Source organism: Palaemon carinicauda, chromosome 32, assembly GCF_036898095.1.
Source record: "Palaemon carinicauda isolate YSFRI2023 chromosome 32, ASM3689809v2, whole genome shotgun sequence".
NCBI classification, from domain to species: Eukaryota; Metazoa; Arthropoda; class Malacostraca; order Decapoda; family Palaemonidae; genus Palaemon; species Palaemon carinicauda.
This window is the reverse complement of record NC_090756.1, coordinates 78,972,062-78,994,561: the sequence shown is the minus strand read 5'-3', so window position 1 is coordinate 78,994,561 and position 22,500 is coordinate 78,972,062. Positions and strand designations below refer to the sequence as shown.

At 38.3% G+C, this 22,500-nt stretch overlaps 1 protein-coding gene across 3 annotated transcripts in view; it reads right to left on the bottom strand.

The window, feature by feature from the left end:
* LOC137625399 (high affinity cAMP-specific and IBMX-insensitive 3',5'-cyclic phosphodiesterase 8B-like) overlaps positions 1-22,500 on the bottom strand; it is a 324,266-nt gene that overhangs the window by 160,091 nt on the left and 141,675 nt on the right. For all 3 annotated transcript variants that reach the window (XM_068356283.1, XM_068356285.1, XM_068356284.1), the window contains exons 2-3: positions 8,179-8,505; positions 7,052-7,360 (exon numbers count right to left, since the gene is read on the bottom strand). In XM_068356283.1, coding sequence (XP_068212384.1) covers positions 7,052-7,229 — 178 coding nt within the window. In that variant the 5' untranslated portion in view covers positions 7,230-7,360; positions 8,179-8,505. The remainder of the gene's footprint in view (positions 1-7,051; positions 7,361-8,178; positions 8,506-22,500) is intronic.

Sequence of the window (22,500 nt, the reverse complement as noted above, 5' to 3'; positions counted from 1 at the left end):
GTATTAATCTGCTTCACCTTTGATTTAGCAGAAAGATTAAGCCTTTTAAGTTGCTCTAAGGGGCTAGCTACTTACAGGGATATTTCAATAATAATGATAATGACAAAACTAGCCATACCTTGAATGAAAAAAGATTAACTCTGGAATATCTAATCTAATCTTAAATTATCAAATACCGATATGGACACTTCTCACCAATTTATTTTTTCCTTCCTGCTGATCTTATCCGGCATGAAGTCTGCTCATGCAGAAGAAGAAAGAGTAAGAGAAAAAAGAAATATTTATTACCAAAATGTCCATCAAGTTCCCCTTTTCAAGAAATAATCAGAGTTAAGTCCCTGATAATATATGGCAGGATGGAGCCCCCCTTATCTATTAGCAATGCTTTATAAATTTACTGAGAAACAATGGCAAAGGACATTTATCCATAAAAACTACAAAAAGAAGACAATCAACCTGTGCCTTATAGTTGCTGCAGTTAAAATCATCATCCTCATCATCTCCTCCCACGCCTATTGACGCAAATGGTCTCGCTTAGATTTCATCAGTCGTCTCTACCTTGAGCTTTTAAATCAATAATTCTCCATTCATCACCTCCTACTTCACGCTTCATAGTCTTCAACAATATAGGCCTGGGTCTTCCAACTCTTCTAGTGCCTTGTGGAGTCCAGTTAAATGTTTGGTGAACTAATCTCTCTTGGGGAGTGCAGTGAAATTAGCGAAGAGTACATAGTGGTAAATCATATACTTGCATCCCATATTTCGTGGCTGTACTACTCAAATTTGACTTTTCTTTTCCAAAGCTTAAATTGCTATCTATTATGCTAGATTAAAATGTACAATAAAAATTATCAAACTTCGTTTAAACAACTGTAGCTAGTTCAGACCTGAAGTAGATAAAACATCCTTCTCTGTAGGCACAAATGTCTTGGATGAGAGTCGCCCAATTGTTGAAGAAAACCTGATTTTCTAATACTCACATATCTCGTAGATATCTTGACTGTCCTTCCTTCCAAGAAAAGGAGCTGCACAATTCATGCCTTGGGAACAAAACCCAAATATCCCAAGTCCTCTTCTCTCCCTACAGGAGCTGGACTTTGCCTCAGCCATCTGGCTGCCAGTGGGTTCTTTCTTCAGTCACTGTAACTTATCAAGGTGTCAACCCTATTTCATGTCGATTTATACCTGGCAATGTCTGCCAATTCAAATTGTTTCTGTTTTCAATGGTAAAAGAAATGTTCACTTCAATACAGTCTCAGCTAACCGCACGATACGTAGTAGTACTTGCTAGGTAAAAGGAATCTCCAGTTGTAAAAAAATTGCTACAAAAAAGATAACATTCATAAGATATTACAGCATTTTAATCTTATCAGCATATCACACCTAAGCCATTTCAAGTTACTTAACCTTGTGATAATGGTGTACTCACAACTGATTAACGGACTCCCACACAGCCCTCCCAGCCCACATTCCCCAACCCCCTCTCTCTCTCTCCTATGAAAGTCTTTAAGGACATTCAACTTTTTTAAGAGAGTACGGGTCAGTTACATCACCTATCATTTGCTAAATTTTGCAGGCCGTGCCAGGGGATAACAAAATGTGCCTGTGGATGGGGGTTGGGATATGAAGGATGGCATAAAATCATCTCCTGCGAGTGAAAAAAAAGTAACAAGAACATCAATGAAATAGAGGGGCACTCAGTAGAGCGCAAACCTCCGCTGCGGCAGCTTATTTCTCGACCTTTTCTTCGACCTCGACCTTAGACCTTAACATGTATTAATTTGTGTGGATTTTCATACCCTCAAGTATGAACCAAGTTTGAAGTCTCTGTGACAATGATGTTCAAACTTATGGCTGATTACGTGAATTGGACATTTTGCTTGATTGTGACCTTGACCTTTGACTTTGACCTTCCAAAATTTAATTATTTCCAGCTTTTCCCATAACACTTAATCCCAGCAAGTTTCATTACTCTATGATTAAAATTGTGGCTATGAAGCTGTTTACAAACAAACACACACGCGCACACACAAACAAACACACAAACAGGGGGTAAAACATAACCTCCTTCCAACTTTGTTGGTGGAGGTAAATATATAATCTTCTTCAAATGCACAAGTAATAGGATGCACATCCTACTGTGCATCAACCAATTGTTTTCTATGAAACATGTCTCCCTCATTTCCAAGACCAGCTCAGAACAGAATTTAATATACACAATAGAACACTCTAATCGGGACCTAGTATACAAAATCCGTCAAGGATAACTTAGGACGTAATCGAGAAATGCATACTCAAAAATTTCACTCGAGGCTCCGTCATGAGGAAAACAAATCTCGCCTGATCTGAGTCTATCGTTACAGATGACAACATTTAATGTTACTCTGTAGATATAAGGAGCGAAGGGCTTTCCCTCTGCAATTATTGATGCTGCATGAAGGCTTGGTGATAGGCATAAACTGCCAAACTTTAGTGAGTCACCTTATGTCCTATGGCATGAGGAAACATTCAGTACTGACAGGCAGCCCAGGGTGTAAGGAATGGTCACAGATAGATTCACTGAAGCATCCTGACTCTCAAGGTGAACTGGCTGGTCGTGCATGACAATATATGGAAACTACACATACAAGATACATATACTGTATTATTATTATTATTATTATTATTATTATTATTATTATTATTATTATTATTATTATTAGCTGCTAAGCTACAACCGTAGTTGGAAAAGCAGGATGCTATAAGCCCAGGGGCCCCAACATTGAAAATAGCCCGGTGAGGAAAGGAAACAAGGCAAAATAATTTATTTTAAGAACTGTAACATTAAAATTAATATTTCCTATATAAACTATAAAAACCTTAACAAAACAAGAAGAGAAACGAAATAGAATATTGTGCCCGAGTGTACCTTCAAGCAAGAGAACTCTAACCCAAGACAGTGGAAGACCATGGTACAAAGGCTATGGCACTACCCAAGACTAGAGAACAATGGTTTGATTTTGGAGTGTCCTTCTCTTAGAAGAGCTGCTTACCATAGCTAAAGAGTCTCATCTACCCTTACAAAGAAGAAAGTAGCCCCTGAACAATTAGAGTGCAGTAGTTAACCCCTTGAGAGAAGAGGAATCTGTAAAGAATAGGTCAGACTAATCGGTGTAAGTGTTGGCAAACTGAAAATGAACCGTAACCAGAGAGAAGGATCCAATGTTGTACTGTCTAGCCAGTCAAAGGACCCAATAACTCCCTAGCGGTAGTATCTCAACGGGTGGCAGGTGCCCTGGCTAACATACTACCTAATATATATATATATATATATATATATATATATATATATATATATATATATATATATATATATATATATATATACTCGCATATATACTAGTGTAAGCCACCCATGAAAAATTATCACTAAATATTTTGATAGATATGCATACATGCAGACACACTACCCTTTCACCAGGGTATGAGTACTCCTCTCCCCTTACTCGAGGGACGGGGGAGAGGACAGTGTGACTGGAAAGAAAGATATATATATATATATATATATATATATATATATATATATATATATATATATATATATATATATATATAAATGAAGGGACCACTACCAATGAGACAGAGGCCCACCACAAATAATAATCCCGATTTCCAAAGTACATTTTTTCTAGTCCGTGCTCACATCAACCTAATTAAATATGAGCGGCAGCAGCACAATCTTTTGTTCAGAGGGACGGCAAACAAGAATCCCTTACGTCAGCAATAAAGCTGATGGCTGAACCAGCTACGATGGCACGCAGCAGCTTTAAGACTAACGCCGAGAATCATCATTGGAAGGCACAATTTGGTTGCAAGCGGGAGGACGATTCTTGATTAAGGTCTAAGTGATTTTGATATCTTTAAGAAGCATTTACCAGAGAGAGAGAGAGAGAGAGAGAGAGAGAGAGAGAGAGAGAGAGAGAGAGAGAGAGAGAGAGAGAGAGAGAGGGGGGGGGTCCCATTCCAGGGGATTCCAGCCTAAACATTTCCTCATCCCTGGAATGGTTGAGGGATGTCCGAATTGGGAATGCAATGGGGGTATAGATTAGAAGACGGGAATTAATAGAGAGAAAATACGAATAAAAGAGGGAATGAGTGAGAGAGGAGGAGAGAGAAATGGCATTTCAAAAGAATATTCAGAAAAAGGAATGAGGAACATCTATAATAGGGAATAAATGTAAGAAGAGGAAAAGGAATTAAAGAAGAAAACGTCGATTCAGAAAAAAAGAAAGAAAATGGAAAAGTAAAAATAAAAGATAAAAGGAAAGAGAGAGAGAGAGAGAGAGAGAGAGAGAGAGAGAGAGAGAGAGAGAGAGAGAGAGAGAGAGAGAGAGAGAGAGAGCAGAAGACAAAGAAAAGTTTAAGAACTGAAGAGAAGAGGCAATGGGTTCACATTCACTGAGACTTTTAAAGGTCTCTGAGAAGGCTCAAGACTTGTAGAACCCACAAGAAAGTTCAACACTCTTAAAACCCCATATCCAGGTTCAAGATTCTTTTACAACCTCATAAGAAGGTTCCAGACTTAGAACCCACGGAAAGTTTCAAGACTCTTAGAACCCCATAAGAAGGTTCAACACTCTTTTAGAACCTCATACAAGAGTTCCGAATCTTAGAACCCCTTGACAAAGTTTAAGACTCTTTTAGAACCCCATAAGAAGGTTCAACACTCTTAGAATCCCTTGATAGATAAGGTTCAAGACTCTTAGAACCCCTGACAAGGATCAATACTTTTTTAGAGCCACATAAGAAGGTTCAACACTCTTAGAACCCCTTGATATGGTTCAAGACTCTTTCAGATCACCAGAGGAAAGTTCCAGACTTTTAACAAACCATGATAAGGTTCAAGACTATTAGACTCCCATAAGAAGGTTCAAGTTTCTTTTAGAACACCAGTAAAGTTCCAGACTCTTTGAACCCCCTGAGAAGATTCATGAATCTTTTAGAACACCAGAAGAAGGTTTTAGACTCTTAGACCCACATATCAAAGTTTCAGAGTCTTAGAACCTCATGAGAAGGTTCCAGATTCTTAGAACCCTCTGACATGGTTCAAGATTCTTTTAGTGCTCCATAAGAAGGTTCCAGATTCTTATAGAATTATTAGTCACCAGGTGTTTGTTACCTGTCTCCAAACCCTTTTATTCTGGCAAGACTGAATACTTTCCTGAAAAATAATGACTGATATTTAGATGTGTGTGTGTGTAAGTGTGTGTGTGTGTGTGTATATATATATATATATATATATATATATATATATATATATATATATATATATATGTATATATATATATATATATATATATATATATATATATATATATATACGCATACAAGCCTCCTCGCTAGTACAGTCATAACGCGTTCGCCTAGCCCTCGCGTGGTACCATATCGATCGCAGCCCAGGAAAGTGAGTTTAAGCTGTTTACTGGGGATGATACTGCTGTGGTTGGGCACCACAGTAGGGTGTTGTGATTTTCCATTTGACGTTCTGCCGCGCATCTCTTCGGATGATAGGTGAACTGAAAACAGACACCTTTAGCCTTTAGCCTTTACCTTCATATGAAAGAGACCAAGATGGAGTATGTGAAGGGAAGTATGGCATTTGAGGAGTGAATGACAAATGAGATGAATATGGAAAGAGGCTTAATTGGTAGATATACAGGGATTCATATTTGGACCATTTTATTTTATAAGAAAATGAGGAAAAATAGATTACGTCCCAGTACGGATTAGATGGAGGATTAGGTTGATAGTGAAAAGAGGAGTGGATGGCGGTATACCTAATGATTATGTTTTTGGATAAAGTGTGGAAACGTAGAAGGAAGAAGGAATAAAAGAAGCGAGTTGGAAGTGAGAAGAACACATCAGGAGAAAATGGATGAAATATGGACAATTCTTAAAGAAGATGAATGGAATAGATAGGAGAGCCATCAAAATTTCGTGTTGTGGTCCTAAGAACGAACAACAATAAAAGGTTAAAGGTTACATGAAAATAGAAAGAGATGAGGAAATATGTTTAGTAAAGAGGGGTGAGATTATTTGAGGATTTTCCCAATTATAAAAGAGGATGGATAGAGTAGGCTGTGAGAAACACATGGATGGCAACAAAAAGTATAGGGAATTGGTGAAAAGTGAAGTATGGGAAGACTTTTTTTTTCTACTGGGTAGTAAATGCAGAGTGAAATATTAAAGAGATGGATATCAGATTAAGGATGCAAGTGGGTCGATGGAGTAAGTATTTTGTTGAAAAGTGAAAGATAGAGGGAAGCCTGGTTAAGAAATGCAGAAATTGAAAAGGTTTGTGGGACTGAAAATGCATGCAAAAGCAACTGATGAGGATATACGAATGGCGATGACGGGATAACAAGTGAGATTTTGCTGCATGATGCAATAATGCAATTCAATGGGTGACCTGGATTTGTAATGTAAGTCTGGATATCGGAAAGGTTCCAGTGGAATGAGTGACGAGACGTAATCTGTCCAATGTATAAAAGTGATAAAGGTGACTACGAATCTTGAGGTCGTAACATGACTTAGGGTACCAAGAAAGGTGTATAGAAAATCTTTATTAAAAAAGTATGACGAGAGTCAAAAGAATGATGAGAGAAGACCCGTATGTGTTCAGCCAACAAAGCAAATGCATAAGAACCTAGAGAAGCTTATGGTAGCATCGACTGTTAGGCAATGCGGTGTATTGTAAATGTATGCTATAGGTCCTAAGTTGTTGATAGCAATACAAATTGCAATGTTGGAAGCCAAACAGGAGTTAAAGTGTGTACACCAAAAGGTGACTGACTTGTGTGATAATAGTGCTTCAGCATCCCAAAATCCAACAGCAATTTCTTCAGTAATTAACCTTTTTGTTTTAGAAAGCTTCCAAGTGATTGCTAATGAAGATGATAAGAATATTCATAAACAGAAATATAAATCCTCTACAACTAAAAAGCCTGGGACTCGGAAGACCTTGAGCAAGTAACAAAATATTAGAAAGACTGGTGAAAGTTATCATACTCACCCGAGAGTTGTTGTTTGCTGATTGCTGTGGTGGTGGTGGTGGTAGTGGACGCGGTGAGAGGAGGGGGTGGTGGTGGTTGGTGATTGGTGGCAGAGGAGTGTTGGGAAGGGGACTCGTCATTTTCCCGACAATAAACGACGCCCGTGGGCGACACGTGGATGCTGGGCGTACACCCCATAGCTGTTCAAGAGGGGGTGGGCGGCGTCGCGGTTCCTTGTGCTGCTGCTGCTGCTGATGCTGCTGCTGCCCCAGACACACGCCCGCTACCACCATCACCGCCCACCGACCGACCTACCCCCCTTCACCCACCTAGGGCACGGCCAAAGGGAGAAAAACAAAATGTCAAGTTGACCTAATTTCTTGCAATTTGATGAGTAAGCTGGAAGCACTATGAGTACATGTATAATTGCATTTGGACTTCCATTACCCTTAAAGATGTACTTCTATGCAATCCAGATCTTTTTAAGCAAATTTGAAAAGAAACACTGGTGATGTTACCTTTACATTCAATGTTACAAACACTCAAAAACAAATCTTCAAGCATCAAGTCCCTCTTAGTACATTCACAAGAAGCTCTTACTCAAGTACATCATTCTATTTTCCTTTGACTCCAACACACTAAGATAACCTAAGGATTACCTCATCAAAGCAGTCTTTTGCTAAATTTTGACACCCAATGAAGTAGGATTATACTGAAAAAACATGAAAAAACTTAATGGATGACATTGACTAACGAACATGAGCAACCAATGGAAATGACAAATCATGTTCCTAGTGCAAAGTTGGAGTGGTAAATGTATGTCTTCAATCTACTTTATAAACTAAGGTTGCAGCTGGATTGATGATAATATTAATAAAAACCACTGGCAATGAGGTACCCACTCCACTTGCTATCAAAAGAAGCGCTGCGCATATCGAATACACGTTAGTTCCACTGCGCCACTCACCTCTGACTTGTGTATCTTCACTGCCATCAGAAAATCAACCCTAATGATGCGAACTTACTTGACAGGATGGCATCATGGGTAATTAGCAACAAATAAGCAGCTATACTTTCACTCAAAGAAGATATCACACACTCTCTCTCTCTCTCTGTTTTGACAAGACTCCCGGAGGCTGAGACTTACCACCTCAAATCCGAAGTGCCTCGCTCCGGTCTAACCGACTGAGTTGTGTTCTTGTGCAGGCGAAGAAGAAGACTCGGGTTCCCCTCCAAGAGAGACAACGACGACAATGGCACTCCTGCAAGGAGACGGAGGGGGGAAGCAGGGGGGATTGTGGGAGGAATAGGAGGAAGAGGAGGAGGAGGAGGAGGAGGGGGAGGAGGGGTAGGAGGAGGAGGCTGTGTCTCTCTAGAGGGAAGCAGCAGTCGTCGGAGATGAGGTCTGGAGGACCCAGGCTGGCCTTTACACCCACTCGCCGACCACCGCCGCATCTTCATGCACACACATCACCTGTCCAGGAGGAAGAATAAGAAGAGCTCAGTCAGTCACTCACTCTGATATCTAAAGATAGAAGCCAACAATGTAACAAATACTGTTATGATTATTACTACTATCTAATCTACAACCCTAGTTGGAAAAATAGGATGCTCTAAGCCCTATAAGGGATCCAACAGGGTTAAATAGCCCAGTGAGGATGGAAATGAGGAAATAAATAAGCTACAAGAGAAGTAGTGAACAATAAAATGAGGAAATAAATAAGCTACAAGAGAAGTAGTGAACAATAAATATAACATATTCTAAGAACATTAACAACATTAAATAGGTGTTTCATATATAAACTATAAAAAGATATTTAAAACATTACAGTGGGTGTGTGTATATATATATATATATATATATATATATATATATATATATATATATATATATATATATATATATATATATATATATACTCGCAAAAAGTAGAAATGGAAAGAAGAAATAAAAGAGGGTCTGTGTAGTTGGAAAACGTAAACAACCTCTGGAAAATATCCCATTAAAGGACAAAGGTCCCTTGGGAGGTCTACGCTTCCCCCCCCCTCCTCCTCCTACCACCACAAGACTACGTACTGCTATTACTACCAACACACCCCATACACAAGGGCCCCTCCTCATCCTTGCATTCTCATCTGCATATTCAACCAAACCGGGTTTTTTCAAATAAGAAAAAATTAGACAATCAAATTCTATTATTAATTCTATATGTTGAATGACCCTCATATCTATCACTACTCAAGACAGGAATAGAAATGAAACTATAAGAGACAATATTCGGTGCTACTATAGCGTGAGGTCTACCACACTATAGCATGAGATCTACCTCCCGTTAGTACTATAGCGTGAGGTCTACTGCTGAATTATTCGTCCCTCATAGATAAAACACATTTCATACATTTCTTTAAGCAATAAACACTTAATTTAAACATGTCTTAGAAATGACTTAAACAGATAATTGGATTTCCAATTACATTAAAAAAAAAGAAATACATGTAAAAATAAACATGTTATCATATATTTCCATACATTTATTCTAGCGATACACTCTTCGTACATCAAACATGTTATCATATATTTCCATACTTTTATTCTAGCGATACACTCTTCGTGCATCAAACAGGTTATCATATATTTCCATACATTTATTCTAGCGATACACTCTTCATACATCAAACAGGTTATCATATATTTCCATACATTTATTCTAGCGATACACACTTCGTACATCTTCTAAGAATGACACAAATAGAACTGCTTCTTGAACTGTATCCAAGAGATTGTGCTCTCTTAAAAAGGCGAGTGCTGCTTCTTCTGTCAGAATGACTCTTCTATAAAACTCCTTCAGCAACATTTTTAGTACCCTCAATCGATGATATCTCTTTTAGGCCGAGGGAAAAACTGATTTAGGAGCTGTGGGACGCTGGTCACGCGGTAGACCTCACTCTCCACCTGGGTAGGCGACATAAGGCGGTAGACCTCACGCTATAGTAGCACCCAATATTCAAGTGCCATATGTGGATGAGATCATGATGAGGGATAGATGGAGATGGTTTGGACATGCTCTTCACACTCCCCAAGAGAGATTAGTTCACCAAACTTTCAATTGGACTCCACAAGACACTAGAAGAGTTGCAAGACCCAGGCCTACATGGCTGAGGACTATAAATCACGAAGTAGGAGATGATGTGTCGAGATGTATTGATTTAAAAACTCATGATAGAGACGACTGGCGAAATCTAACCGAGGCCTTTTGCGTCAATAGGCGTAGCAGGAGGAGATGATGATGATGATGATGATGATGATGATGATGAGCTATCACTTACTGTTAAATAGGTTTCCCTATGGAGTAAGAGCTCAAGAGTAGAATATGGCAGCCTTTCCTTGTCACATATACAGTTGGACCCAAGAACTGCTGGCACACCTCGCTCAGCGGAAATGCACCCTATCACACACTTACTGCACTGCAAGTAACCAAACAGATAGTGTGGAGAGATACAGCAGAGGTGGTAGGTGTGCACTTCCTCAGAGTGAGTTGTATTAGTAATTCCCACAGCCAGCTGTGCGGGTGTGTTTCAAACTGCTAAATTAAGGAGAACACTAAATCATTGATAAAACAGAGGCCTCATCAAAGCAGGATGCTATAAGCGCAGGGGCCTCAACAGGGAAAATAGCCCAGTGAGGAAAGGAAACAAGAAAAAAAACATATTTTAAGAATAGTAACAACATTAAAATAAATATTTCCTATATAAACAATAAACACTTCAACAAAACAAGAGGAAGAGAAACTAGATAGACCAGTGTGCCCGAGTGTACCCTCAAGCAAGAGAACTCTAACCCATGACAGTGGAAGACCATGGTAGAGAGGCTATAGCACTACCCAAAGCTAAAGAACAAAGGTTTGATTTTGGAGTGTCCTTCTCCTAGAAGACCTGCTTACCATAGCTAGAGAGTCTCTTCTACCCTTACCAAGAGGAAAATAGTTAACCCCTTGGGTGAAGAAGAATTGTTTGGTAATCTCAGTGTTGTCGGGTGTATGAGGACAGAGGAGAATCTGGAAAGAATAGGTCAGACTATTTGGTGTCTGTGTAGACAAAGGGAATGGACCGTAACCAGAGAGAAGGATCCAATGTAGTACTGTCTGGCCAGTCAAAGGCCCCCCCTAACTCTATAGCGGTAGTATCCCAACAGGTGGCTGGTGCCCTGGCCAACCTACTACTTACTAATGCACCATTTACCTCACATACCACAGACTCACTCACTAGACAAGGTTGTCATGGCCTATTCGACTCTCTTCTTCCACTCTTCTAACATGACCAAGCCACATGAAAATCCTGATTCACTTCTAACTTTTTCTTTCGAACTAGATATTTTGTCTTTATGATTCAACACCTTTCACATTGTAATTTGCTTTATTTTTTTACTTCATTTATGTTATTTCATAAAGAAAACCTATATTATCAATGTCTTCTGATTATATTCAATGACCATATTGGTTTTGGCTAATTTTTCATGGCCGGATGCCTTTCCTGCCGCCAACCCTCCCCATTTACCCGGGCTTGGGACCGGCACCAATTTGAGGCTGGCGTGGAACGAGAAGGAGAGGGAGACCAAAGCGAAGGTGGATGGACTGTATCAACCGGTGATGAAGTGTGGGACAGAGGTAGATGGAGAACACTGGCCAGAAACATCGACCCCACATAGAAGTGGGAAAAGATGTAGACAAAGAAGAAGAATATATTATCAATGACTTCACAAATCCTCTTCCTTTAACAGTCGGAATCTGTCTATATTTTGAAAATAATCCAAACTATCCATTATCACCTATAAAAAGAGTCAACTCATTTTAAACCAAATGTAATTTCAAACCTTTTCACCATCCTTTGCAACTTCTTCAAACACTCACCAACTGTTGAAGCATTATCGCCAAACTTATTATCCGATACAGATATTAAATGTCTTTAGATATATTGCATATAATCTGATTGTCCACAAAATCGACAATATATTTAAGAACTTTAATTTCCTCTTGAATAAGTCTCTTGTGAGAGAGAGAGAGAGAGAGAGAGAGAGAGAGAGAGAGAGAGAGAGAGAGAGAGAGAGAGAGAGACCTGTGCTTTAAGCAAGTGTTCTTTGCTGCCACAATGTGTTATTTAATCGTACGAATTATGTGGTAGCAATCATCGCTACTGTAAGCAGGAACTCTCTCTCTCTCTCTCTCTCTCTCTCTCTCTCTCTCTCTCTCTCTCTCTCTCTCTCTCATTACAAACACGCACACACAAATATCTGTTTCCTTATCTCCTTCCCTGCCTCGATAAAGAATTAGGAAAACTTGCTTTGGGGGTAACACTCGGGACAATATTCTATCTGTTTCCTTATTTCCTTTCCTCACTAAAGGGCTGTTTTTTCTAGTTGGAGTCCTGCTTTCCCAGCTAGGGTTGCAGTTTAAATTGTAATCATAATATTAATGAAGAAATCAGAATCCCATCTTCACATAAGACAAATAGGTCATGCAAAGAGTCCGCGAAGAAAAGTGAATATATAAATAAAGGCAAAATAGAGTTCGAGATCTCACCTCAACAAAATGAATAGCTTAAAGGCCACTCATGAATGGCAGAGGCAAGAAATAGGACAATGCCCTAGAGACTAATCATATACATGATCAGCACCTAAGCCCCCCTCTCCACCCAAGCTAGGACCAGGGAGAGACAGGCCACCTGTAGGCCTCCCAAAACCCCCCAATCATTAGCTCACAAGGATTGTGAGGTTGCAGACACTGCAAGAAACTATTGAGATTGAGCGGGGCTCGAACTCCAGTCCAGGAGATCACCAAACAGGGGCGTTTTCAATTGCCAACCTCAACCATAAGAGATATATATATATAAAAGTTTGTTTTTTTCCATATTGTAAAATCTTATGGCTGTTTTTAAATTTTTTTCAACTAATGGGTGGATTCATAAATTTCTCCTCTCTCTCTCTCTCTCTCTCTCTCTCTCTCTCTCTCTCTCTCTCTCTCTCTCTCTCTCTCTGTCTCTGTCTTCAGTCTCCAAAACATCTCTCTCTCTCTCTCTCTCTCTCTCTCTCTCTCTCTCTCTCTCTCTGTCTTCAGTCTCCAAAACATCTCTCTCTCTCTCTCTCTCTCTCTCTCTCTCTCTCTCTCTCTGTCTTCAGTCTCCAAAACATCTCTCTCTCTCTCTCTCTGTCTTCAGTCTCCAAAACATATCTCTCTCTCTCTCTCTCTCTCTCTCTCTCTCTCTCTCTCTCTCTCTCTCTCTCTCTCCCTGTCTTCAGTCTCCAAAACATCTCTCTCTCTCTCTCTCTCTCTCTCTCTCTCTCTCTCTCTCTCTCTCTCTCTCTCTCTCTCTCCATAAGGGTCTTCCCTTTTGTCTTCAGTCTCCAAAACATCCCTCTCTACTCTTCCCCTCCCCTTAATCCTTCTTCCCCAAATGTCCTCCTCCTCCCCCTCCTCCTCAGGGATGTCTTAAAGGGACTTGTTCAAAATCCTGCCCAAAGCAAAGGCGCCAATGCCACTAAAAGGTCTCCATTTAATCCTTTTTAAGGAGAGATGGGACTGAGTAAGAACTGGCTTCCTAACTTAGAAGTCATTCATGATCTGTATAATAACTTAGGAGTATTTAAAAAAAAAAAAATTTAATAACCATAGGTTATTATAAATTATCTTCAACTGACTAATGACTTGAATGATAATTATTTAAATTATTTATAATAGACATAAGTATTTTTTATATCTGTTTTGATGTTGTTACTGTTTTTTCTCATATCGTTTACTTATTTCCTCTTTTCCTTTCCTCACTGGGCTATTTTTCCCTGTTGCAGCCCTTAGGCTTGTAACATTTTGCTTTTCCAACTAGGGTTGTTGCTCAGCTAGTAATATCAATAATAATAATAATAATAATAATAATAATAATAATAATAATAATAATAATAATAATAATTGAGCTGCCAGTAATTCGAATCTGACTTGAAAATAGAAATGACCTGATATTAAACTTGAAAAAGACTAGAAATCATCTAAAAGACAAAGGAGAAAAATAAATTCTATTTTAGGAGAAATAAAAGGACCGAATTCTTTTAGTGTGAAGCAGCTCGTCTTGACAGAGATTTAGAAATTATTATTATTATTATTATTATTATTATTATTATTATTATTATTATTATTATTATTATTATTATTAATAATGGCCAAGCTACAACCCTAGTTAGAAAAGCAAGATGCTATAAGACCAAGGGCTCGAAAGGGAAAAAACGCCCAGTGAGGCCAGGAAATATGGAAACAGAATAGTGTGCCCGAGTGTACCCTCAAGCAAGAGAACTAGCCCAAGACATTGGAAGACCATGGTACAGAGGTCATGGCACTACCCAAGACTAGAGAACAATGGTGTCCTTCTCCTAGAAGAGCTGCTTACCATAGCTAGAGCGTTTCTCCTACCCTTACTCTTAAAAGTAGCCACTGAACAATTACAGTGCAGTAGTTAACCCCTTGAGCGAGGAAGAATTGTTTGGTAATCTCAGTGTTGTCAGGTATATGAGGACAGAGGAGAAAGAAAATGCCATACTATTCGGTATATGTGTAGAAAAAGGATAAATGAGCCGTAACCAGAGAAAGGGATCCAATGTAGCACTGACTGGCCAATCAAGGGCCCCAATAAAGCAGTCACTGTTTACAAACGATTTAAATTAAACTCACTTAAAGGTTTAAAGGTTACTCATGAGTGGCAAAGGCAAGGGAGAATGACAATGCCCTAGAGATTGATCATATGCACAGGCCAGCGCCCAAGCTCCCTCTCTATCCAAGCCATGTCCAGGGAGGGCCAGGCAATGGCTGCTGATGGGTCAGCAGGTAGACCTATAGGCTCCTCCAACCTCCACATTCTTAGCTTACAAGGATGGTGAGCTTGTAGCGACCAAAGGAACTAAATGGTTTGAGCGGTACTCGAACCCCAGTCACGACGTTCCAATAGGTTTTGTTCAAAAATTTGAAATGCCCAGAACGCCATAATCACAAGAAACAGTATTCTAGAAGTTTTATTCCAGCTGTGACCAGATTATGGATTCATCTTCCTACTTCAAAAGTTCAAACTTGCAGCAAATGCTTTTAGTTTATATGTGACAGATCCATTGTGACGTTATTTCTGATCGTAAGATATTTGATTTATCTTTTTCCATTATTTCTCATATATAGATTATTTATTTCCTAGTTTCCTTTCCTCTAGGAGCTAATTTCCCTGTTGGAGCCATTGGGCTTGTAGCATTCTGCTTTTACAATCAGGATTATAGCTTAGATAATAATAATAATAATAATAATAATAATAATGATAATAATAATATTATTATTATTATTAGTAGTAGTAGTAGTAGTAGTAGTAGTGGTGGTGGTGGTGGTGGTGGTGGTGGTGGTAGTAGTAGTAGTATTTATTACCTATTATTATTATTACCTATGCCATACCCTTGACTGGAAACGCAGAATGCTACACGCCAAAGGGCTCCAACAGGGAAAGCAGCCCAGTGAGGAAAGGAAATAAATATATATTCAAAAGTAGTGGATAAATATAAAATATTTCAAGATCAGCAACAAAGTTCAAATCGTGTCAAAAACAAACTATAAAGAGAGTCTTCTGTCAACTTCAAAACATAACTTTAAAAGTTCCACACTACAGAGATAAGATAACGTTTCCTCTTTAAGTAGTGTGTCTTAATATGAACCTGCCCTTTCTCATTAAGTGGCCCAGTTGATGGCTAGAGATAATATGAAATCAGCCAGACGATCATCATCATCATCATCATCCCGAGAGACATTACTATGGCCAAGGCACCTCTCCAGTTACTTAGTCATTCAGAATCATTGAGAAATCAAGAATCGAAGGTAAGAAGAGATACACAAGGGGACCCGGCTTCGTTAGGAGACTACCAAGGCCACAGACACATGCTGCATAAGTGGCCCAAAAGGATAGATTGATCATCATTATTGATAAAAAAGCAAGCATTTTCTATAGAAAAGCTCCATGGAATAAAATCGGTTTCCAAAAGTCATTTTTCTAAAAGACTGAAGACTTTAGTGTGGATTTGATAATAAATGAGCAATGGACGATGTGAAATGTTAAAAGCTTTCGAAGGAACACGATGAAATGACTGTGGAGGTCCTGTAGAGAGTAGGATTCCCCTGCTAGATAGGGCCAGAAAAAGACAATGCTCTAGAGACTGACCATACATACAAATGATCAGCAACCAAGCAACCAGGGAGGACCAGGCAATGACTGCTGATGACTCCCCCCCCAAAAACTCCATTCTTAGCTCAAAAGGATGGTAAGGATGCAGACACTACAAAAACCTATCGATCTTGAGCGGGACATGAACCCCGGTCTGGCAAATCGCCAGGCAGGGACGTATCCAATAGGCCATCCTTATCACAAGGGTTGGCTCTAAAGAAGAAAATAAAGCCGTCACTGCTTCATTTATGTCTCAATCAGGTGACCTTTTCAAAAACACCTATGATAATTTTGACTGGCTAGACAGTACTACATTAGATCCCTCTCTCTGGTTACGGCGTATTTTTACTTTGCTTACACACACACACCGATTAGTCTGGGCTATTCTTTTCACATTCTCCTCTGTCCTCATACACCTGACAACACTGAGATTACCAAACAATTCTTCTTCACCCAAAAAGGGTTAATTACTGTACTAAATTTGTTCAGTGGCTACTTTCCTCTTAGAAGAGAGACTTTAGCTATGGTAAGCAGCTCTTCTAGGAGAAGGACACTCCAAAATCAAAACCATTGTTCCCTAGTCTTGGGTAGTGACATAGCTTCTGTACCATAGCCTTCCACTATCTTTGAGCAGATTTCTCTTGCTTGAGGATACACTCATTATTATTATTATTATTATTATTATTATTATTACTATTATTATTACAAGCTAGCTACAACCCTTATTGGAAAAGCAGGATGCTATAAGCTCAAGAACTCCAACAGGGAAAAATAACCCAGTGAGAAAAGGACATAAATAAACTGAAATAAAAGTAATGAACAATTAAGGTAAAATAATAATAATAATAATAATAATAATAATAATAATAATAATAATAATTACTCAGTTTCACAGAAGTATAATTCCCTAAACTCAAGACTTGATCTTCCATAAGAATCCTATCATTGAGAAACCTTTTTTTGTTCATCGTATTCATACTTCTATCGAAGGAGTTTCCTGCTACCTGATTGGTTAGATTTATCTTGTCCAACCAATCAGCGATCAGGAAACTTTTCCGAGCGAAAAGGGAAAAGTTTCCTGCTACCTGATTGGTCAGATTTATCTTGTCCAACCAATCAGCGATCAGGAAACTTTTCCGAGCGAAAAGGGAAAAGTTTCCTGCTACCTGATTGGTCAGATTTATCTTGTCCAACCAATCAGCGATCAGGAAACTTTTCCGAGCGAAAAGGGAAAAGTTTCCTGCTACCTGATTGGTTAGATTTATCTTGTCCAACCAATCAGCGATCAGGAAACTTTTCCGAGCGAAAAGGGAAAAGTTTCCTGCTACCTGATTGGTCAGATTTATCTTGTCCAACCAATCAGCGATCAGGAAACTTTTCCGAGCGAAAAGGGAAAAGTTTCCTGCTACCTGATTGGTCAGATTTATCTTGTCCAACCAATCAGCGATCAGGAAACTTTTCCGAGCGAAAAGGGAAAAGTTTCCTGCTACCTGATTGGTTAGATTTATCTTGTCCATCCAATCAGCGATCAGGAAACTTTTCCGAGCGAAAAGGGAAAAGTTTCCTGCTATCTGATTGGTTAGAATTATCTTGTCCAACCAATCAGCGATCAAGAAACTTTTTCCGAGCTAAAAGGGCATCCCTGCGAGTCGGTACAAATCTGCCTCACTATAAAAAAAGACTATAGATTATCCCAACTGTGTTAGATTATGCTCATGAATGGCAGAGGCAGGACAATGCCCAAGAGACTGACCATATATACATATGATCAGCGCCCAAGCCCCCTCTCCACTCAAGCTACAACCAGGGAGGGCCAGGCAGTGGCTGCTGATGATTCAGCAGATATACCTACAGGCTTCCCCGAACCTCACAAGGATGGTGAGGTTGCCGCGACCAAAGGACTAACGAGTTTGAGCGGGACTCGAACTCCAGTCTGGCGATCACCAGTCAGGGACGTTACCACATAGGCCAATGTATCCTACCAAAGATATTAATGAAATGGAAATGGAAGATGAACACGTCCAGAGTGAATCTCTCTCTCTCTCTCTCTCTCTCTCTCTCTCTCTCTCTCTCTCTCTCTCTCTCTCTCTCTCTCTTTTATAGCATAAATATTATTAGATCCTGTTACCATTGCAATGTAAGTTCTGTAGGTTTCTTTTTATTATTATTGTTATTATTACTTGCTAAGCTACAAACCTAGTTGGAAAAGCAAGATGCTACAAGCCCAAGGGCTCCAATAGGGGAAAATAGCCCAGTGAGAAAAGGAAAGAAGGAAATAAGAGAATTAATTAACAATCAAAATAAAATATTTAATAACAGTAACAACAATTAAAATAAATACTTCATATATAACTATAAAAACTTTAACAAATCAAGAGGAAGAGAAATAAGATAGAACAGTGTGCCCGAGTGTACCCTCAAACAAGAGAACTACAGAACAATGAATTTCAACTTTCTTGATAGTGATGTACGCTGAATGTTACATTGTATTTTGCTTGTTTTCAAAATTAATTTGTCACACAGCATACCTCATATTATATCCAGGAGCATCCGACCCTTTTAAAATCTAATCCACTTGGTCAAAGTATGTAGCCATGTCAGTTTTCCTCAGTCAGTCATGACGACCAAAAAATAAAATTTCCTGGGACCAGGATTTCAGTTAAGACGTCCAGCTTCTGCCACTCGTTTGCCAGATTAGAATCTCTCTGCCAGTCCATCTTTTACAGAAGATCGGTCTCATCTGCTCAGCAGCTCTTCTAGGAAAAGGACACTCCAAAATCAAACCATTGTTCTCTGGTCTTTGGAAGTACCATAGCCTCTGTACCATTGTCTTCCACTGTCTTGAGTTAGAGTTTTCTTGCTTGAGGGTACAATCGGGCACATTGTTATATCTAATTTCTCTTCCTCTTGTTTTGTTAATGTTTTTATAGTCTATATAGGAGATATTTATTTTAATGTCACTTCTTAAAATATTTAATTTTTTCTTGTTTCCTTTCCTCACTGTGCTATTTTCCCTGTTGGAGCCCCTGGCCTTATGGCATTCTGCTTTTCCAACTAGGGTTGTAGCTTAGCAAATAATAATCATAATAATAACCTAGTAAGCAGCTCTTTTAGGAGAAAGACACTCCAAAATCAAACCACTGTTCTCTGGTCTTTGAAAGCACCATAGCCTCTGTACCAGGGTCTTTACCTGTCTTGAGTTAGAGATCTCTTGCTTGAGGGTCCACTTGGGCACACTATTCTATATAATTTCTCCTCCCCTTGTTTTGTTAAAGTTTTTATAGTTCATCAAGGAAATATTTATTCTAATGTTGTTACTGTTCTTAAAATATTTAATTTTTTCTTGTTTCCTTTCTTCACTAAGCTATTTTCCCTTTTGAGGCCCCTGGGATTATAGCATCTTGCTCTTCCAACTAGGGTTGTAACTTGGCAAGTAATAATAATAATAATAATAATAATAATAATAATAATAATAATAATAATCTGGGGAAATGGTGTGTGTGTGTGTGTGTGTGTGTGTGTGTGTTAATAGTCTTCTTGAAGATTCTGCTATTACTGTACTGGATTGGACGAAGACCATTCGGAACATTCCCACCCGCAAGATTCAGCAAATCAACAACCACTGATGGCTCATTTTATGATCAAATTCAATATCAAGTCCTTTATCGATGTGGAAAACTAAGTCTGACCACTTTCACACAGATTCGATAAAAGTAAATAGCGGAGGACTGCAGACTTTTTCCACAATTATTATAGAATACCTCTGTAACTTGTAATTAGATGTAGTATAGTTTTGATCAGTATATAAAATTCTTATGGAGCACTTCTTGAACCATGTCGAAAATTCACACTACACCAGCGTACTATAATGTACCAATTAACCAAACAGTGTGCTAAAGGCATTGGAACAAAGGAACGTTCTTTCGTAGAAAGTTTATGAATACCCAAGCATGAGTGTTTTCAAGAACTGCCAAAAGACATTGAACTGTGTCTCCTGCCAAAAGAAAAATCTTCAGTGTTTACAACTCAAAAACTACTAGATGACTCCCTTTTATGCATGTGTGTGTTTCTGGAGACCCGTGGCAAGGAAAGTAAATCCTGATCTAACAATAGCCTCTGGAATATGTAATGCTGAAAATGTAGAACTTAGATTGTGAAGTCAACAAAACATCATCATCATAATCCTCTCCTCCTACGCCTATTGACGCAAAGGGTCTCAGTTACATTTTGCCAGTCGTCTCCATATAAAGCTTTTAATTCAATACTTCTTCATTCATCATCTCCCTCTCCACACTTCATAGTCCTCATCCATGTGGGCCTGGATCTTCCAACTCTTCTCATACCTTATGGGGCCCAGTTAAACATTTGGTGAACTAATCTCTCTTGGGGAGTGCGATGACCATGCCCAAACTATCTCCATCTATCCATCTTATCCACATATGTCACTCTCTTACAGTTTCATACCATAACTCATCATACACCATCAATAAAAGAAATAATCCTCTTTTCAATAGAGTAATTTGTTTTTATAGATCTATCCCATACCATTATACAAAGAAATAGATAGGGAGTGCTGCCATTGCACTTGACAGGGCACACTGTAAACATTATTTAAGAATTACTACAAAAACTAATTTTATAGTTCAACCCTTTAAACTAGTATCTCAATAAGGTAAAAAACTGGCATTGATATCAATAATGATGTGTCTTGAATGATTATACGTGATCATGCCTTGAATGAACCAGAGTGAGACAGTAATGCCAGATTAATGTGTGAGCATAAGTCAGGATGATCTACGCAAGGACGTGATACTGACGTAATGAATATCTGAATTAATATATAAATAGCATCTATACTCAATTTGCACTGACTCGCAGGGGTGTCCTTTTTGGCTAGGAAAAGTTTCCTAATCTCTGATTGGTTGGACAAAATAATCCTAACCAATCAGCGGTTAGGAAACTTTTCCGAGCTAAAAGGGCACCATTGCGAGTCAGTGCAAATGCGTCTCATAAAAAAAAAAAAAAATTGACAATAGTTAGGGCGCGACAACAAAACACTTAAATAAAAGCCCATTTGCAAAAGACAAAAAGGCAAATTAACTTAAAAAATCAAAGAAACAAAGAATGAAAGCATAAAAAAAAGTCCTCCCATAATAAAACTCTTAAGTTTCAAATTCAGCTTCAGTCCAATTCACCTCCATATTTCAGGCTGAAAGACGAGATGGTCGGATTGACATTTCAACAGAAAAGGAAAATCCAATATCCTCGCCCGGAATCCAAATTCACGGGAAGGAGGAAGAAAAAGGAGAAGACAAAAATACCAGAGAGAGAGAGAGAAAGAGAGAGAGGAGGTGAGTGGCATCCACGACAGGAATCGCTCGTCAAAGCTTTTATTCACAACTGAATATCCTTCCTTCAATGGTTCCATTAATTTGACCTCCACGAGACGCAACACTATGCAGTATTACAGTAAAACACTACAACAACCAAATTGCTTAATATCACATTTTACTGAAAATATGAATTAAAGATAATGGTATACACAACTAAGATTGTGAAATGGATAAAAGATATTTCAAAAAGCGATATAGATAGCGTAGGAAACTGAGCGCTTACTGTATATATATGTGTATATATATATATATATATATATATATATATATATATATATATATATATATATATATATATACATACATATATATATATACATACATATATATATACATACATATATATATACATACATATATATATATATATATACATAGATATATATATACATATATATATATATATATATATATATATATATATATATATATATATATATATATGCAGAAGAACCACAGGGAAAATGAAAATACAAAATATACGATTAAGTCCTGACTAGTTTCGTGATACTTCTTCAGAGGACTGAAGAAGTATCACGAAACTAGTGGGGACTTAATCTTATATTTCGTATTTTCATTTTCCCTGTGGTTTTTCTGCATCTGAGCATCACGTTTTCCCGTGATTTTTACGCATATATATATATATATATATATATATATATATATATATATATATATATATATATATATATATATATACAGTCATCAACATCCATCAGCCACAACTAATCCACTGTAGAACAAAGGCCTCAGACATGTCCTCCTCCTCACCTCTGTTTATGGTATTTCTATCCCAGTATATACCCGCAAATTTTCTAAACTCTTTAATCCATTGTCTTCTCTTCCTT